This window comes from Amblyomma maculatum, chromosome 7 (assembly GCF_055883805.1).
Source record: "Amblyomma maculatum isolate TAMU_Amacu chromosome 7, ASM5588380v1, whole genome shotgun sequence".
NCBI classification, from domain to species: domain Eukaryota; kingdom Metazoa; phylum Arthropoda; class Arachnida; order Ixodida; family Ixodidae; genus Amblyomma; species Amblyomma maculatum.
The window spans coordinates 83,189,529-83,209,811 of record NC_139350.1 but is presented as its reverse complement, the minus strand read 5'-3'; the positions used below and the strand labels follow the sequence as shown (position 1 = coordinate 83,209,811).

The 20,283-nt window shown below is 45.0% G+C and overlaps 1 protein-coding gene across 1 annotated transcript in view; it reads right to left on the bottom strand.

Moving 5' to 3' along the window:
- The window catches only part of Loxl2 (Lysyl oxidase-like 2), a 74,065-nt gene extending 57,878 nt beyond the window's left edge, over positions 1–16,187 (bottom strand). Inside the window, exon 1 of the mRNA XM_084609191.1 lies at positions 15,976–16,187. Coding sequence (XP_084465317.1) covers positions 15,976–16,001 — 26 coding nt within the window. The 5' untranslated portion in view covers positions 16,002–16,187. The remainder of the gene's footprint in view (positions 1–15,975) is intronic.
- Between the last annotated feature and the right edge of the window lie 4,096 nt (positions 16,188–20,283).

The following is a 20,283-nucleotide window of genomic DNA, read 5'->3' as shown; positions in this document are numbered from 1 at the left end:
TGATTTGCATGTGACAGAGGCGGGAAGTCCTCGCGAGTCGGAGGATGATGGGGTGGCGTATTCTTCTTGCCAGGGTGACCAGACATTTTTGTCGCGTAGTCAATAGTCGCTTTGTAGTGGGACACTGGGAATTAGATGGCTTTTTCTGTTCTTGGACAGAAGGTTCCAGCTGTTCTCTGAGACTCTTCCTTCGGTCATATGCAGCCTTGTGGCTCTTTTGGTCTTGTTGTTTCTGTACAGGGCAGGTGAGGTCAAAAGTTGGGTAGGTTCCACCGCAGTGGAAGCAATAGGCGGAGCAACGATGTGGTTCATCTTGTTGGCTGAGCTGGGCTGAACAGGTGGGGCAGCGTTGATATGTCGGAGGGTGAGGGCAGTTCAGCAGCCGATGACCATATTCACGGCACCTGCTGCACTTCAACGCATTTGGTCTTTCAGGCTTGCATCTGTACAAGACGCGGCGGAACATAATTTGGCGAGGTACATGGGTGCCTTCAAAAGTTATTAATACAGACTCGGTCTGTCCCATCATACGAGCGGACAGGATCGTCGCATGCCACGATTCAAGGCTTTCTAAAAGTTCGGCTTCTGAAAGACCTTTCTCGATTCCATGAATTACGCCCCGGCACGATGCCACCGGGGCCGTCATGTAAGATTGGATGTTATGAGTTTTGGCTCGGATGGATAACGAGGAAAGTGCTGCTACCTTTCGGGCGGTCAATTCGTTGGTGGTCTTCAGAAGGATGACATTCTGGTGGTATTTGATTTGTAGAGTCAGAGCCTGTCGCTCATGTGGCGCCAAGTCTGCTGCTGAGGAAATTTCTTGAAGAATTTCGTAGGGTTTAACCTGAGAGATATTGAGTGTACTTGGTGCCCTGATTACGACAGTTTTCAGCGTTGAGAAATGTGTCACCGGAATCTTTTGTTTGCCTTTCCTCTTTGGGGTAATCCAGTCAGACGCATCGAAATCTTCAGAGGTATAAGCGCGTTCTTCTCTGGCATCTGAGGCGTTGGCGCGTGCTTCGGCAGCGTGGGCACGTGTTTCTCCAGGAAATTCATCGACGGCACGTGGCGGCGGCGGTGCCGTTGCCATGGTAACACAATCGAGATCCGTGGCAAGGCTTAGCGAGCCCCGGGCATCATCGGAACCTATATATGGTCGGTTCTTAGCCAAAAAGCTATCAAATTCAGCACATGAGGAGTCAGAATGATCCCAGGTACTTGCCGAATGACGTGAGTTGGGCGATGGAGGTCCCAGGGTTGATGGTCTGGCAAAAAGACGGTAAGTTCCGGAGCTCGATGTTCCGCCGTCTGTTCTAGTCGACGCCACTATTTAGAATCTTGTTCGAATATTGTTTGTTATGGCTGTCGCTGGTCTCTGTGCCTGTTTGCCTCAGGGTTGGCGCACGTGCTCCGGGCCATGTATTGCGTTCTGGATGAGGTTGGTGCAATGGCTGTACTGCGTGGCCGAGAACGATTCCGTCAGATATATATCGTAGCCCCGGCGAACTTTTCTTGAGCTTTGAAGTTGGCCAGCTTTCATGAGCTTCTGGTTTTGCGCGAGTCCGACAGTATACAAGCTTAAATTCGGCTTTTTATGCACGAGTTGGAATGTGTAGTTCTCGTTTTCGATACATAAGGCCCTATTACGAGTAATTCCTGTCATGTTATTATTATGTTGGCAATGTTGTACAGTGTTGTACAGATTGAGGTGATGGTTGCGCAGTGTTTTGTGAATATTAGTCGAAGTAACTGTCAAGCGGATGTCTTTGAAAACGGGAATATAGGCAAGGCGGCAATGCTCATTGCTGCATCTTATGCTGTGAGTGCTGAGCTGTCTGTGATTTTTAACACACGAAGGATTTACGAAGTGGAGCATGAGATCATATTCAGCTTGAATGAGAGCGTAAGATCGTTGTGAATTCGGAATGTGTGCCTTCCGCCCTCAACTATCGCGGTGTGGGTACAAAGCACTTACACCTGCGTGCGCGCTCATCATTGCCATCAGACCGGTGCATTCCCAATCTAAAGGGGTCTTGTTCTTGTCCAACGAGACTCATGCAGTCGCAAAGTGGCGGATGGCCATGCTGGTTTCCGAGAACCGAACGGGAAAAATAATAGTGAAAAAGGAAAAAGTAAAACTTTCTAATGCGGTACCGTGAGTGACATCCCGGGCGGCACAGGAAAAGCAAACTAAGGCGTGCCTGCCTATCTTTGGCCTCCAAGTGGATGTCGGCCGTCAACGTGAATTTTTTGATGTGGCGCCCAGGGACCGCTTCAGCGGGAAGCTTTCTTCCGTTCTGTGCATTATTCCTTACAGCCTGCCCGGCGAGACTCCCTTATACGGTGGCTTTTGCGCGTAATTTGTCAGGCTGTCTTTACCGACAATTATCACGATAAAACCCCAGCCATTTTCAAGCGTAAGCAACGTAAGCAGAAAGCAAATACCTCCATAATACAGATCGTCAGAGTGCTGCTATTACTTAGTAAGCTCTACCGGTCTAGTAGATCCCATTACGTCTTAAACGATGCTACATACGGTCTACCTCAGAGGTCTCTTCTGGCATCTTCATTGTTATTAATACATAGCAACACTATTGTTCATAAAGTTCCACGCAAAATCCGCTTGTACGCAGACATGTGCAGCCCGACACTCAACGAATACAACGTTTTCGCCTTACAGTAAACGATCTAGACAGCTTCCACCAATTGACGCGTCGCGAGGAAATGGACACTCAATTGAAATAAATGCAAATATACTCAATTGACTAGAAAACGCATATCAAGAAGCTCGGCATACGGTTTAAATTCCAATGCTTTGGAAAAAAGCTTCCGAATCTAAATTAGTGGGCGTGCATACCAAAATAGGACATTCATGAAGAACTTTTGTCGAATATTAAACTAGCAAAGCCTACAGGATAATGAATTTCTTGGCGAAAATTTCACACAGCCTGAGATGTAAAAGAACTTCTGTACCTCCCACTTATTACACCAATTCTTAATTGTGTCAGCACAGTGTAGGATCCACGTATGGTTAGCTTATCAGGCTCTTAGAACGCACACAGAACCGCGCGTGTAGCCGCTTCTTTGTTAATGACTACAATTTTCAACACAACGTTTCAGCAGTGGTGGAATCTTTTGACTGGGAATTTTATTTTACTCTGCTTTGCTCTGCTCTGTTTTGATAAAACTGGGATTGATAAAGCTAAGGCTGCTACTAGATCTACTAAGAAACTCCCAGCCAAACTCCTGAAACGCTTTGCTGAAAATTGTAGACCAAAGCGGGTTACACGGTTTACGCGTTCTAAGATATCTGATAATGTAGCCATACGTGAATCCCACACGGCGCTGACATATTCAAGAATTGATGTAATATATGTGTGAGGTGCAGCAGATATTTTACATCTGAGGCTGTGTGCAAATTTCGCCAAGATGTTCAACAACCTGTATGCTTTGCTAGTTGCATATTCTATATGAGTTCTTCATGAAATGTCCTCTCTAATATACACTCAAGGGCATTTAAATTCGGAACCTCCGTGACGCGTCATTGGTGATGCTTTCTATACGATCTAGAAAGCATCACCAATGACGCGTCACGGAGAAATGGACGCTCAATTGATATGAATGCAAAGATGCTCCACTGACTAGAAAACGTAATCTAAGAAGCTCAGCATACTGTTTAAATTCCAATTCTTTGGAAAAAGGTTCCGAATTTAAATGCCCTTGAGTGTATATTAGAGAGGACATTTCATGAAGAACTCATATAGAATATGCAACTAGCAAAGCATACAGGTTGTTGAACATCTTGGCGAAATTTGCACACAGCCTCAGATGTAAAATATCTGCTGCACCTCACACATATATTACATCGATTCTTGAATATGTCAGCGCCGTGTGGGATTCACGTATGGCAACATTATAGCGCTCTTACGAGCTGTATTATGAAGCCATTTGTTTTCTCTTTACGCTTCTTACACTTGAAAATGGTGTAGTTTTTTATCGTGGTAACTGTCAGGAAAGACAACGTTCAGAAATGACGCTCTGGGACCACCGTTTAAATGAGTCACGCAGGGCAGGCTGTGAGTAATAATGAAAAAAAAAAAAAATGGAACAAAGCTTCCCGCTGAAGAGGTCTCTGGGCGCCGCACCAACAAATCCGCGTGGAGAGCCGACATCCACTTGGATGCTAAATATAGATCGGCAGTCCTAAGTTTGCCTTTTCTGCGCGGCCCGACCATTATCCACCACACGACACTAGAAAAGTTTGCTTTTTCCTTTTTCGCCATTATTTTTTCCATTTCGTGCTAGGAAAGTAGCACGGCCACCTGCCACTTTCTTACTGCATGAACCTCAGTGGTCAAAAACAAGATACTATTATATTGAGAATACACCGGATTGATGTTGATGACGAGCGCCTCGCAGGTGCACGTGGTTTTTACTCACGCAGCGCAGATTGGGGGTGGAGCATGCTCAAGACACACAGTAAGAATTCTCCACGCATTTACACTCTCAATCAAGCGGACAATGTCCGCATGTTCCAGTTTTTAAACTCTCTGCGAGTTAGGAAGTACAGCGACGGTCATTAAAGATAGCACAACACTCGCTGCACTCGCTGTACTGCATGCAGCAATGAGCCTTGCCGCCTAGCTTATTACCCGTCCTCAATCACACCCTCTTGGCACCTATTTCGTCTTAGAGCTAATACTGCCAAAACACTTCGTAACCAGCACCTCAGGCCGTACAACGCTGCCAACATGTTGATACCATGAGATGATTATTCAAAATAGAATCCCGTGGATTGAAAACGAGAACTAAACCTTCTAACTCTACATGCAAAGCAGAAGTCAAGCTTTGACAGTGTCGACTCGCGCACGACCAGAAGCTCATGAAAGGTGACCAGCGTCAAATTTCAGGAAACGTCCGTCGGGGCTACGATATCTGATGGAATCGTTCTCGGCCACGCAGTCCGGCCAAAGCGCCAACCTTGTTCAGCACACACTACAAACTATGCACGGAGCCCGTGCGCAAGCCCTGGGGCAAGGTGAGACCAGCGACAGCCATCACAAACAAAATTCGAACAGTACTCTAGATATTGCACGTAGCAGCCAACTGACCACCTGCTGTGCACCTCCTGAAGAGCAAGGCTCTAAAGAAAAAAAAACAAAAGTAAAATAACGAAAACACCAACCCTCGCCCCACTAGGCTTACGCCCAACAGTAGGATCCGCTTGAAAACAAACTTGCCCTGCCCTTGCCAGCGAGCGCATATTACGAAATGCTGCACGCTTGTTTCCCTCTCTCTTTTTGTTCACCCCCTCTGGGGGATGCCCCTCGCGCACAAAGCCTGGCTGAACAGCTGTAGACCGACCAGGCAGCGTATTGCCAAACCATATCCCGTAGGCGCACTGGAGCAATGACGCTCTGAGCGAGTTAAACAGCGAATGTTGCTGAAAGGTCTCTCGGAACGCAACCTAAAGGTAACATAACTCACTGAAAACGGCGATTGTTGCTAAAAGATGTCTCTGAACGCAACCTAAAGGTAACATACACTCACTGAGGCAGGAAATTATAATGGGGAATGTAATTGGTTAGTGTAACTGTTGTCATGCCGATTGTTGCTGAAAGACTCTCTGAACGCAACCTAAAGGTACATACACTCACTGAAAGCAGAATATAACTGTGGTGCAAAAAAAATATTCAGAAAAAAAAATTACAACACAGGAGTCGGACAAATGTTTCAGTGGCATCAGTGCATAGATGGCTGATGTTGATCCATTGCGCCACAAAAACGACGGGAACGGCGGCCTTTAAAGGCGTTCTTATTCGTTTTAGACAATATATACACTATTTGTCGCTAGGTGGCGCTGCTCAGAGCCAAAGCGTCGTCTGCTCGAGCGGGATATGGTTTGCTATTACGCGACCCGGCAGGAACAAGACGCATGGGAAGAAAGACGACGCGCTCGGAAGGAAAGGGCTTTGTACTTCGACCCCAGTAGCTGCCCCTTCTTTTCCCAGAAACAACGGACCCGTGGATGACGCTTGAAGAGAGAGAAAATTACTTCTAGCCCCACGTAGCTCTGGGGTTAACTTCACAGTTACCTTGAATGGTAAATTTAAGATTACACACCACTGGAGTCTTGAAAAGGGCAGCCTATATTTTAAACAAACGATATGTTCAGTTTCAGAGGAAGAGAGTAATGATTTAATCTCTGTCGTATGGGAATACTGAATTGTTTACATACCTATGTTGTTGGAACCGTTAAATTAAAACTGAACAATCGAACGCAAACATGGGTACATGCATTTGCTTGATAACTATGTAAAAGAACCAAGGAATAATTCTACTTGTGCTCTGTGCAGCTTTTTGCGATAGTTTGGTGGTGGTGGTGTTTATGGGGGGGGGGGGGGGGGGATTATTCTTACTCTGGTCTGTCGTCAATTCCGCGACCTGAGTACTTAAACTTGAAGATCGTGTTTCTACCAGTCCGCTAAAGCCAAAGTTCTCGAAAAACTGCCAGAGTGTTTTTTATCACTGCGGGCCGCTGATTTCACGAACGCTCAGCGTGCACGAAGCGAGAGAACGCGTCTAAAAACGTTGTTTCCTCAGCTTGTACCGGAGTGTCTCACTCCTGTCACAAAATTTGTTAAGAGTTCAGCTACCCGTCATGGTTGCTCCATATCAGATAAGTTAAGTTCTGGACACGAAACTCGTACTAGCATTACGTCGATAAAACAGCTGGTGCACTCAGCCGCAGCAAAGATAGGCGAAAGCAGCTATAAAGTCTTAGCGGCAACCTGCAGCTCCCCTGAATGATTTTTGAGATTGGTCCGTTAGACGTCCTCATTGCCTTCACACAGAGATGCTTCTCTAAACACCCGGTAACCCTGCTTTCAGCATCATTGACTGCGTAAATCTTTTTATAAACTTTAATTTGGCTTCTGATCATGGGTGTAAATCTGAGTTTACTAAGGTGGCGCTTTGGGCTAGTTGGTATTACACGACGGAAACATACGGCCCTTCGTGAAAAGACATGGCGCAGTGTATGTTACTCCACCCTTCTTTCCCGGGGTGTATCACTTCTCAACCTCCTGGAGACTCCTTTTGCAAATCTTACAACTACAGTTGAACCCTTTTATAAGGTACGTGCACTAGGGTGCAGTTTTTATCTCTAATATTAGAGGTCCCTTATAAGCAGGGTATACAATCCCATTTTCTAACCAGACCTTATGTCGACCTATACATCCTACGGGCAAAATGCGCAAAACGGAAATGTACATTTTTTAGCATAAGCGTTATTATTGCTTTCATTTACATACTGCATTTCCTTGATGGACCACCAAACACTCAATGCATTTCGCAACTTATAGTATTTGTGACCTGTATTTGCAGCGATGCCAAAGTGTCATCGTGATGTCATGTGGCACCGCAACTAGCTATTCCCGACTCCGGAAAAAGATATGTGTCTGGTAACACTACACGATCTCAAGTAAAAAAAAAAGAGCACCACGATATCGTGAATGTAGCCAGCTTACCAGCAAGGTGCTAGAAGCAGCCAGAACTATAAAACATCACCAGCAGAAATATCACTCGGAAATGTTTTTTTTTTGTCAAAGGGTAACATCGGCTGTGAGGAACAAACCTGTGAATGTCGCTACTGGGACGAAAACTAAATGAAAAGCCAACAGGGAATTTCTGAGTGGAGCTGAAACCATGGTTGGATAGCAACCAAAGCAGTTTATTTGTAGACAGCAGAACCACTTCTGTTATGTTGTTTTGGTCTTGGCTTTTCTATGTCATGCTTTCTAGTCACAATGGTTTGTTTGCGGCAGCAGGACCAGCTGATCGCTTTCTTCGCAGTTACCGGATGGATTGTAGTTTATACTGAAATGCAACGTAATTGACAATTCCCTCTGTATTCGTTCTTCTAACTAGCGGACGCAGCATCTATGGTACGTCCTAATAGGAAGCTCCAATAAAAAAATTGTCGTGGTTTATTTCTAGTTAACCCTAGTTGAATTGTGAAAGCAACGGAGAAAGCTTCTTTTGCCGGCTACATTATTCCCCTATCACGCCCTATCAGTGTAAGGTGCTACATTATTAGGGACACTTAAACTCATCCTTTAAGGGTATGACGCGAGAGCGTAAGCTACCAGCCCACATATAAAGTCACGCTTCGACCATATGGACATGGCTGCATGTCATAGGGGTAACTAGAATGCAAACAGTTCTGGCAGGCTGATTCTGATATCACCCTTCATATGAAAGGAGTGACCCGAGTTGGCAGCTCCTGCTCGTGGGATAAGGGTAACGTGAATGCAAATATCATGGCAGGCTGATGTTTCTATGAGGAGACCGTATCTACGCCTCCTCACGGCGTAGCTGCGACCACCCAAGGTCTCGCTTTGACTGTCGGAATATTGCTTTTGCAATAATTGGGGAACCCAACGCGCACTCCCGATTGACTCGCGCAGATGCTGGCATGTGCAGTCGCGCTTGTGCTCCTCGCGGCAATCCTGAATAGCTTATCTACGTTGTATTTCCCCAGCAGATGCTTATTTTAGTCATCTGATAGCTGAGTGAGCTGCTTTTATTGCGAAAGCAATACTACGACAGCCAAAGCGAGACCTCGGGTGGCGACAGCTACGCCGTAAAGGGCAGCATCTTGTTGAAAGAGTTGAAAAAAAAAAAAAAAAGATAAGGTATTGCGCAGTGCTCACATACCAGCTGTACACGAGAAAGGACATTAAAGTTTAAAAGAGAACCCACTGCTCATGTGGTATCCCAACAAAAAGTACCATGGCGGTTCGGTTCGACGTGGAGCTCCGGACACAGCCGGTTCGTGTGTATGCAATGGTGCGCCGATGCAAATTAAATCACAATGAGAGGCTAACAATGAGATACATAAGAAGGGAGCCAAAAGTCACTGCTGACACAATAGAAAAAAAGTGTGTGTGTGTGTGTGTGTGTGTGTGTGTGTGTGTGTGTGTGTGTGTGTGTGTGTGTGTGTGTGTGTGTGTGTGTGTGTGTGTGTGTGTGTGTGTGTGTGTGTGTGTGTGTGTGTGTGTGTGTGTGTGTGTGTGTGTGTGTGTGTGTGTGTGTGTGTGTGTGTGTGTGTGTGTGTGTGTGTGTGTGTGTGTGTGTGTGTGTGTGTGTGTGTGTGTGTGTGTGTGTGTGTGTGTGTGTGTGTGTGTGTGTGTGTGTGTGTGTGTGTGTGTGTGTGTGTGTGTGTGTGTGTGTGTGTGTGTGTGTGTGTGTGTGTGTGTGTGTGTGTGTGTGTGTGTGTGTGTGTGTGTGTGTGTGTGTGTGTGTGTGTGTGTGTGTGTGTGTGTGTGTGTGTGTGTGTGTGTGTGTGTGTGTGTGATGGGGGGGTAGGGTCTTTGAGATCATGAATGAGCTCTGAGCATGCTCTGAATTTCACGTTCGAAGTAGGAATTAGACGAATTCTTGGGAAATCGACATTTATTCACTCTGTGTACCATCGTACAGACTCCATATCTGCTCTGATGGTGTCCAACAACATTCACGCGCTACACTCAAGTCGGAAATTTTTACGCCAAAAATATTTGTACTTGCTATAGAATCGCAGACTTCTCTTAGACCCCAATCCATATTTAACTCTGCTTAGTGCGCGGCAGTACGTTAAGAGATAGGAAGCATGCAGAGTGGGCCAGAGAAATAACTGAAGTTACGGACATTCTAGTGGAAATCAAGAAGAAGAAATCGGCATGGGAAGGGCATGTAGTGCGTAGACAGGACAAGCGATGGTCGCTTAGGGTCATGAATTAGATTTGAAAGGAAGGAAAGCCCAGCAGGGGGAGACCGAAAGTTAGGTGGGCGGATGAGATCAAGAAGTTCGCAGGGGTAAAGTGGATAGGACCGGAATAATTAGAGAAATATGGGACTCCTTTTGTGCCCTGCAGTGGGTATAGTCCGGCTGATGATGATGAGTATGCTGCAAACCCGTCAGTCATTCGCTTCCATTAACACATTACTGCGCGAGGACCGCTTCATTCCAGAACTCCTTTTTCCAATCCATCGGATTGGAACAAGCTACCCAATAACTGCATTTAGTCGTTGAACATGATTAAACATACATAATTGAAGCATGCGGGCCTGGCCGGGCTCTGGCTTTCGGGTAAGCCCGAACATGTGCACAACTCAAAACTCCCCATCCGCGGAGAACAGTGATGCGAACACAGGGTATGTGTGTGTGGGGGGCATTCTTTGCTTTTTCTTGTTTCTTGCGTATAGTTTTGAATAATGTAATTAGTGCATATAGTCCTGTTCTGCCTTTTGTCCCTGTTATTCTCCTACTAACCTCTTCAGTCCCTTTTGTTTACCACTGACCGCAGCTCAGGTGCTTACGCAGTAAAACAACAGCTTCTGCGGCCGACAAACATGTTTTATTTTTCTTTATCCTTCTATGTAATAGCCGCTTCAGAATCTGCAGCGGCTCCCTTGGAGGCTTTCAGTGCCGTGAGTGAATTGCGCGCGCATGACTGCCAGTCACCAATTAAGCCCCTGTTCTAAGCAAAGCTTTCCTGGAACGTGTTCACATAAAATGTACTCTGCTTTCCTCCTGTATAAAGTGACCTTTTGGACCGGTCCTCTTTGGGTTGTCGCCACTGCTACTGAACAGATTCTCCCATTGTTCAGCACTACAGCAACGATGCAGGCCTGCTACCCTCTCCAAACGGTCGTACCCACTTTCTGCCTGACTGTTCTTTGCTCTTGTGGGACCCCAGACGCCCGCTGAGTGTGAAGAGGGGGACAGAAACAGAAAGAAACGGGGAGACTTCTTAACTAAAGAGGCTTTGCTGTCTGTATTTTTTGTGTCCGTTTTGCTAGAACATTTTTGCAGTCTAGCTGGTGCATGGATTTTGCTGGAGGCTAAGCGCGGGAAGACAGGACAACAGAAACACTGAAAACAAGACTCTGTGCATGGGCCACGCTTTCGCCACTGACTTCTTCCCGCTGGCCTGCGCCCCTCGTGTGTCCATAAAAGAAGAAAGCATTTGCAGCCGAGACGGGCAATAAAACTGGCATCTCTTGATTTAAAGCCCAGCTTGTTTCTCGCCTGACGAGCCTGAAACATCAGAAGCCCAAGTAAAGAATGCGGGGCCGAAACGTCAGAGCTTGACCTGAAACTACAGAACTAGTGTACAAACTTCCTCCTTGCAGCTACCAAGAATTCGAGCATGCGACCAGCTGCAGAAAGAGGTCGCGTCCATTTCTTTAACTTCACAAAGGCTATATTTAGAAAAAAAATGGAGATGTCTGTCTCCGCAAAGTGGGGTTCTAAAGTGGGGTTCGGACACTTGGGTCACTGCGGGCAGGGAAATTGCTTTCTTTTTGGAAGCGTATTCGCACATTCTGAGATTCCCTGCTGAAGGCATGGTAAACGGGCCGATCCTCGGGTCTTGGTTTATTCTTTTTTCGCTTCAAAACCCAGCTACGCCCGTCACAGGCACCAGAACAAAGAGCACCATACTGTCGCCTTTTTCTTCCCTGCGTCGCCATTCATTTTTTCAGTTTATGTGACTGACATGGCTGCCTGACTTGACCTTCCCGATGACATATTGATGTATGACACCAAGAGTCAGGACAAATGTGCGAAGAGAACGAAGGGTTCAGCATTCGAGTGGTTTGAAGAGGGGAGAGGGGCGCTTCACCGAGAAACGAAATGGGACATGGGGCTGATTCGTGTTTTTGGGAGTAGCGAACGTGCAGTGTGTAATTTAGGTCCCCTAACGAAGCATTCTAAAATATAAACGCCTTCCACAGGCGCTGCACTAAATTTGATACCAACGAGGAAACTCTCTCTCGTCTGTGCAGTGGATAAATAAACACACACACACACACACACACACACACACACACACACACACACACACACACACACACACACACACACACACACACACACACACACACACACACACACACACACACACACACACACACACACACACACACACACACACACACACACACACACACACACACACACACACACACACACACACACACACACACACACACACACACACACACACACACACACACACACACACACACACACACACACACACACACACACACACACACATGCGATGCCGAAAGCTAAATATCTAGTCAGTGAGACTGTGGAGACGTCTCCGGTGAGGGAAAATACACCATCAGGTACAGCGAAACTGAAGATAGAAGAAAGCACTCCTATCCGGCAAAAAAGGCGCCAAAGCTACGCCCGAAGTTATTTAAGAGGGCCTGACTCCTTTGTCCGCTTATTCCTGCACGTGATAGTCCGCCGTTCTGTGCCGTTATTTCTGCACCATCTGGGAGCTCGAGCCACAACATTCGGCACTCTCAAGGATATTGCTGCATTGCCTGTCATAAGCTGCATTGGCTGTATAAATCGTGAGCATATTTATATTCAAATTACCTCCATTTTTGCTGACTGATTTTTTTTGCTAACCGACGAGGTTTGCCTTCTTTTTTTTTTCTTAAAGCACTGCTTCTTTTATGTGTCCTGTCTGATGTGAAATGTTTTTAGTTACATTCATATTATAATGACATCTATAGTGGACTGTTCAGGTTTTATATGTAACAGATATACATTGTAATGACACAGTGATTCTGAATGCTTAGATTTTGTTTCCGAATGTTTCGTACGGCAGTGTGCAATGAAATATTTTATGTTCGCACTGTATTGCCCTTTTCAAAACGAACTGCCTTTTTTTTTTTAGTGAAGCTTGCAGCTAGCGTAACAGGGGCAAAGTGGTTAACTGCGACGGCATGAAAAGAGACCTGTTCCATTGTTTCGGGTGCCTCCTGTAAAGGGTACAGTACAACGAAAATCTTGAAATGTTTGCAAATCAGAATTATGCGCGTTTTATTTATAATAAGTAATCTATATATGTACTCACTCTAAACATGCTTGTTTTATTTCCATGAAAAAGTTTAAAAGTTGTGCCTCAAGAACTTTAATTTTTACAAATTTTATTGTGCGGCTAAGTTTCGTTTCGTTTGCAAACGGCGGCCACGTTGGAAAATGTTTTTCCTCTAAAACAAGGCCGGGGTAATATTCATCATAGTAATAGAAAAGGCTATCATTTTTTAAAAAGGAATCGAGTATCGTCGAGTGCAAAGTCTGGATGAGTTGGCTTGGTATGAACCCATAGACTCTACAACCTGCATCACGCACTGAGCCTTGCGCAGGGATCTCATTAAAGGAGCCGTAACTATTAGTGCAATGAAATTAGGCAATAAGTTTGTAATAATTTTGAAAGCTGATGTAGAGGAGAATATATGGACAAAGTTTAATAAATACAAGGTATTTTAATTTTTGTCCGAATTTTTCATTGCGCGGCATTTGTTGAAGTTAGCCCGATCATAACGCTTAACTGGAAACGTTAGATAGGAGCGCCAGCAGTTTGATAGATAAGTTTCCATGGAACATAATGCGCATTACTGCTGCTTTGGCGTAACCTTTTTTTTTTATTTAGATACGCAAAATAGCAAAAAGAAAAAAAAAACGTCTTCTTGGCTGACGTTTGGTTAAAGAATTTTGCTATAAAAACAAAAATAAAAATATCTGAGCGGAAATTAAAATATTTTGATATGTAGTCAAACGGTTTTTATTACATCACTTTAACATTTTATGTCATTCATAAAATATAGCCAAAAACAGCAGAGCATTTAATAGCGGAACTATACTTCTTGGTCATTAATTATATCCGGTGCTTAGAAAACAAAAATGGACTAAAACAAGTTGCATATCTTTTTTTATTTAAACATCAGGAAACATCACGTAAAAACTTTGACCAGCCACGCTTTCATCCATCTTACGTGAAGTTACCCAACCATCTCTTTTGCGTAACTACCTACTGCAGGCGCCGTTTCATATGCGAGGCGACATCAGGTTACACATAAACGGCCCCAGGAAGATGCATGATTAAATCTATGCCAGATCGACGCAAACCATTTTAATCAGCATATGTCAGGTTATCTAAAACCGGAAATCAATTTTCGATATCTATGAGCGTTACGACACTATAGAGTTTTAAAGTCTGAAAAAGCGGGAAAATTTGGTGCCTTTCCATAGCAAGCAATGCATAATATTCAGACGCGCTGGGAAGCTCGTATAATAACAGCACAGAACTGAAACTTCGGCACAATCTTCGGCTAACTATATATTATATAAAACCCGGAATTATTTTGCGTACGTGCTTTTGCTCACGTTTTACGTATTTTTTTTGTACCCGTTCCCATTAAGTTACGCACCCTGTCGCCGCCACTTACCGGTAAATGGCGTAAGTAGTACATGCCCCGGAAAGCTGGGCATAGTCTGCGGCATTTTTTATTCATGATAAATGAGTTGACTTTTTGCTTATTGCTTCACGAACAAAGGCTCGATGTAGAAGTTGTAGGTCGCATTGAAAAACAGCTTGATGAGACGTTTGCACTGGGGTACAATTTGCTTGAAGTAGCTTTTCGGCTACCTTAAAAGATAACTCGCACAATGCAAAAGTTTCGACGTGACAGCGGAGCTGCTTCAGCGTCCCGAGACGCGTCTAATTAGAACAAAGTTTTTCCCTGGAGGGTTGTCTCCCACGGATCCGAGGCTCTTCATTTTTACTGGAGAAAGATTTGAGCCAGCAGCTGCAGCGTGGCAGCTTTTTTAGCACCCGCAAATAAAGCTGCGAAGTGATATCGGGGTGCGAACGTCAGTCAGCTGCATTTCAAGACGTTCAATTTCTGAATTGACCGTTTTTTCGAGAAACCAGTAATTAAATATTTTCAAATTATTCTTGAGGAATTAAATTTGAAGAACAAAAATTAGTGCAGACTATAGCCAAAAGACTCCCCATAGCACTCAGTTGGTATCAGTTCGCTGGACGCTCCGAGTTTTTAAAGACTTGGCTAGTTTTGGCTGGAGCGCACAGTATGTTTGTGGTGACGTTGTTGTGGGCGAATTTTGATTTCTAATGTCTAGAGGAATGTATACCTTAAAGCTTTCCAAAGCCCCATAGAAGTATCATGTAGCAATGCACGCGAACACTGGCGATGTGCCAAGGGGCCAATCAGTAATGAATGGGATGCTCGTAGTATTATTTTCGTTCCCCTACGTGATGCCTGATTGCCCCCTTCAAATATCTGATATGACAAAATTATTTAACACACCTCATCGTCATAACATTTTAACGTTCTTCAAGCACAACTTTAGCAGCTCCGATGGACAGTCTGTTCGTGGACTGTGAGGCAGCCCGTACCATTACGTAGAAAGGTGTCTGGGTGCATTCATGTAGACCGATACTTCTTGCATCAAACTTCCATTAGCTTCACTAAAGATTGCCTTCTCATAAGCCACCTCTTCCCCGCTGCTCTTTCCCTCCACACACAAGCCCAATATCAAAACTATGTTATGAGTAGTAATTCCGCTTCTTAATTGAACGAATTGCGTTGTTGAAGGAAGCGGCATGAAATACTTGTTTGAACTGCGTTACTTACGCCAACAGATTATCTTTCCCAAAGGCTGAAGGCAGAAGAGCTTCAAAATGTTGATGCACTGGGAAGGAATGGCAAGAAGACTTTAGAAAGCGCTAAACTGCGTTTGGGCTTTCGTTATGGTGGGCTATTAGCAATCTTTACTGGCGATATGTTCCAGACGAAGGTTTTCAGGCAGCCCTTTGGAGATTATGCCTCGTTAGAATCGTTATACAGCCAAGCGTCAATGCGGCGGCAGTTGAGACGCTGGCGGAATGTCAATGGGTCGCGGAGTGATTTGCGTCGTTCATACCGCCACTCATTGACCATAATTTTACCTCATGGCAATGCCGAATGCAAACAACGCTCGCTTTGTTCAATACGTGTAATAATCACAGCCAAAGATCAAGGAAGCCCTAAATATCCCCAAGCTCATCGTGCGCCTGGAGACTGTTATCGCCCTACGATCGCGGGAGAAACGAGGACGCTCACCTCGTGTCGATGCCGTGCGCAGCCATGCTCGTTCGGTGGGCTCCCCAGGAGCTGCGGCCGCCCGTCCGCACTGTGCGCCTCTCCGCTACGCGCTTTGAAACGGTCTCGGACCGCGGCAAGGATGTGGGAGTGTCGTGAGAGGCCCAGACGCGACCGCCACCGGACGCAGCTGTCTTGTGTCTCGCGGTCAGACGGGACGGCGGCGTCTCCCGAGACACCAGAATGCGTCATTCGTGCATCTGGAGAGCGTGATGTGAGCCTCAGCTGAGAGGGCCCCCTAGAGAGACACGTGCGTTCGACGCTCGCCCAGTGGGCGGGGCCCTCTCTCGTTGACAGCCACCTTCAGCGTGAGGTGGGCGAGCCTTGGACGCGAAACTCTAGTCAGGAGTCGTCAGCATTGCTGCTTGGATAAGAAGCGAAGAATAAGACCTGTCGGATAGCATTTCTATACTCTCGGCGGCTAAGCAACCGAACCATTTCGTCGTCAGTGGAGGCACGCGCTTGTTGACCGCGGCTCCTTCTCCAAGTGCAACGCACTGACGCGGGGGAGGTCAGTGTATTGGAAACGAATATAGTTTCGCTTGTCACACCGCCCCTGCACTCGGCGAACGCACCCACTTTCGATACAATACCGTCGTGTTTTAACAAGCTCAGAAAAGGGAAAAAAGATCTTGAAGTTCGTAGCATACTCTAAAGAAGTTAACTTATTTAAGCAATCCCGGATACCCTATATTGTGGAGATCATGAATAATTCTTTCGGAGGCTTCCATATTATTATTATTATTTTTTGCTGAGGGTTTATAAAGAATTGTGCTAAAATCAAAGTAATCTTTAGTGGTGTCTTGCTTCATTTACGCACAAATACCAAGGATAGAGTTATTGTGGGTTAATTTGGATTGTACCTTATAATGTCCTGACATTTTGAGGAAAAACATTCGCAGAGAAGAAATGGACGAGACAGACAAACAGATGGCCAGAAGTAGCAGAACTCCCTTTGTTCCGGCATGGTGACATTTGTAACTTAAGCATAAAATTGTGCTGCACTGTATTTGCAAGATTCTGACACACATCGTTTTGTAACACGCAGCTATAAATTGTACACGAATATAATAAATGCCAAGCCTTGTTTAGGCTCTTCAATCTGATTTTAATTTGCTTGCGAATATGAACGTCTATGTAAAAAAAAAAAAAAAATGCGCTTCAGAATCGCGCCTAAACGGTGGCTCAGGCGACTTTCTTTTTCACCAATTCAAACAACTCCCATGCCTCTCTCCCCCAGCCCTCTTACTGGCTTCTAATTTGTGAAGGTTGGGCACACCCTAGTAGTTTTTAAAAGCTAGCGCTTCCCTGATCTATGTGCTGGACGGCCATGGTTGCTCCGGTTTAAAGGCCTCTAAACGGAGAGGAAATGTCATCTTGTGAGCCATACAAGCGTCCTGGTATATGGATTGGTTGACTGTTACTATTATTATTATTATCATCATCATCAGCTGTATTGAACCCACTGCAAGCTTAACCTCAACCACCCATCTAACTTTCTGCCACCCCCTGCTATACTTTTCTTCCCTTGGAAGCCGATTTGTTATTCTAAGTGACCATCGGCTATCCTCTCTTTGCATTACATTTCCTGCTGCCCAGGCCTTTTTTTCTTCTTCATTTCGGCTAGAGTGTCATTAATTGGAGTTATTTATTGGAGAAATGGACAACTCAGAGAACACTGTGCAAGAAGTTTCAAAAGTAGTTTTTAGAAAGAGAGAGGCAAAATCATAAAATTTCAAATGCACAGCCGTGAAAGATTCTTTAAATTTTTTTGTCATAGTGCAAAACTGGCATTCTAAAACTTCAATACAGAACCACAACAAGTTACAAGAGTTCGCCAAGCTGGGCCGCACTTGCGGCTCCACATTCTTTTTCGTTTGAGTGGATATATGGATGCAACTTTGCCGCTGTTTGTGTCGCCTGCCTGTCATCAAAATTCGTGGCACAAAACTTGCCTTAGCATTGTGCGATGCATCAGCAATGCAGCAGTTGCTTCACACGCATTTGTTTTCTTTTCATTCCTGACATGAGCGAGTCTAGAGTGCCAAGCTGTTTGGTAGACTAGTGTGCTACTTCACACTTAAGCGGCAGTGCTATCTGTTCACCTCAACAAGCCTGGCAGTGGTATTGGCCGGATTTTGATTCATCATGATTATAACCATAATTCGGACTATGCCCACTGCAGGGGAAAGGTCTCTCACACATTACTTGAATTAACCCGGTCCTGTGCTAGCTGCATCCACTCGACCCCTGCAAACTTGTTAACCTCGTCCACCTATCTAACCTTCTGCTTCCCCATGCTACGCTTTCCTTCACTTGGAATACAATTTATTACCCTTAGCAACCATTCATTAGGTGTCTCTTCGCACGACATTCCTGCCATTGCCAATTTCTTCTCCTTGACTTCCACTAAAATGTCACTAACTCGAGTTGTTTCCCTGACCCACTCTGCACACGATTCATCTCTGAACGTTATATCTACCATGTTTCGCATCATATCACTCCGCGTTGTCCTCAGCTTAAGCAGAATCCTTTCTGTTAGCCTCCTCCACGTTACAGCACCATACATGAGTACCGGTAAGATGCGACTGTTATATAATTTCCTGTTGAGCAATACCGACAAGCTACTGTAGTGATCTGCGAGTACTTGTCGAATGCTTTCCATCCCAATCTTATTCTCCATATTAGTTCCCTTTCATGCTCCGGATCTGCGGTTACTACCTGTCCTAAGTAGAGATATTCGCCTACTACTTCCAGTGCTTCGCTACCTAACGTAAACTGCTCTTCTTTCCCCAGGCTGTTGAACATTACCTTAGTCTTCTGCGTATTGATTTTTTGCCCACCTTCCTAGTTTTCCTGTCTAATTCATCCTTCATTCATCAATCATTCTTTGCAATTCATCCCCTGAGTTACTTAGCAAGGCAACGTTCTTAGCGAATTGCAGATTACGGCGGGATTCTCCACCAACTGTCCTAACTGCTCCCATTCCCTTCTTGACACAATTTTTGTAGGAATTTTATTACCTTTTTTACGGAAAACTATCGCTGCTGTGCAGCCACTAGAAATGCATCTTCCAGCACTTTCACATGTAGCTCATCAACGCACTCATTACACAATGCCTGCATGGCTGCTTGTTTGTTAGAGTTTAACATCTTCCAGAGCTTGAACACCAGCTTTACCATCTAATCATTTTTCCAAATAGTATTTTATGAGGTTGGTACTTTCCGTCTAACAGTTCTATATCTTCCAGCCATTTGAAGTAGTTTAGTATTATATTCAAGTCTTCAAATTCTCTTTCATTTAGTATCGGTACTACCTGACAACTTTCGCCATCCACTGTGTCTCCTCCATTTTCCTCCACCGTTCTTGATTTTAAGCCTTACTTTTTGCCTCACATGCTTCCAACATTGACCACCGCGTATAAACATCTACTGTTACATCAACTGTGTTCCTATGTGCACACGAATGAGCATGTCGCCTGTAGAGAATACAAATGCGGAATTTGTGGCACATCCTATACACACAAAAGCATATGCAAGCTTCCAGTACCATATAATGGCGCTTTTTTAGATACCCTAGATCGCTGCACGTGTGTAATATCCTCGAAGTTTCCTGTGCTTTATGATGGCGGCAGTTTTTCTTTTTCGCTTTCTTTAGCATTCCTTACCTCTGGTGTCGCATAGAGTCTCTGGCTTTAGTAATCAATATACCTGCTCCTCCAATGCGGCTCAGCCGTTGTGGGGCGCTCTACTTCCGAGCCCAAGGACGTGGTATCAAATCCTGTCGGCGGCGGCCGCTTTTCGATGGAGGCGAAAAGTAAGGCGCCCGCGTACTGTGCAATATCAGTTCATGTTAAAGAACCCCTGGTGGTACAAACTTCCGGAGCTCTCCACTACGGCGCTCCTAATATCCCGAGTCGATTTGGGACGCTAAACACTGCAAACCAAACTAATCACGTACCAGGATACCTTTGCGCCTCATTTGTTAGAGAACGCCAAATTGTGTAACGTCGTCATACGGAAGTCAACCTTGTTGAGCATAAATCCCAATTTTTAATCTCAGTCATAGATACACGCACACTACCTCTTGTCAGGAAATTTCCGAAAAATTTTGAATCTTTTGCACTTATATTCTAGAAGAACGAAATCATCTCCATATGCGTCGGTCTCACTAAGCAACGTGTTTCCGTCGACCTATACGACGCGACGGTAAACTCTGTTCTGCTCATGTCCAGTTTTCATACAATCCTCCTGGCACAGGCTTTAAGAA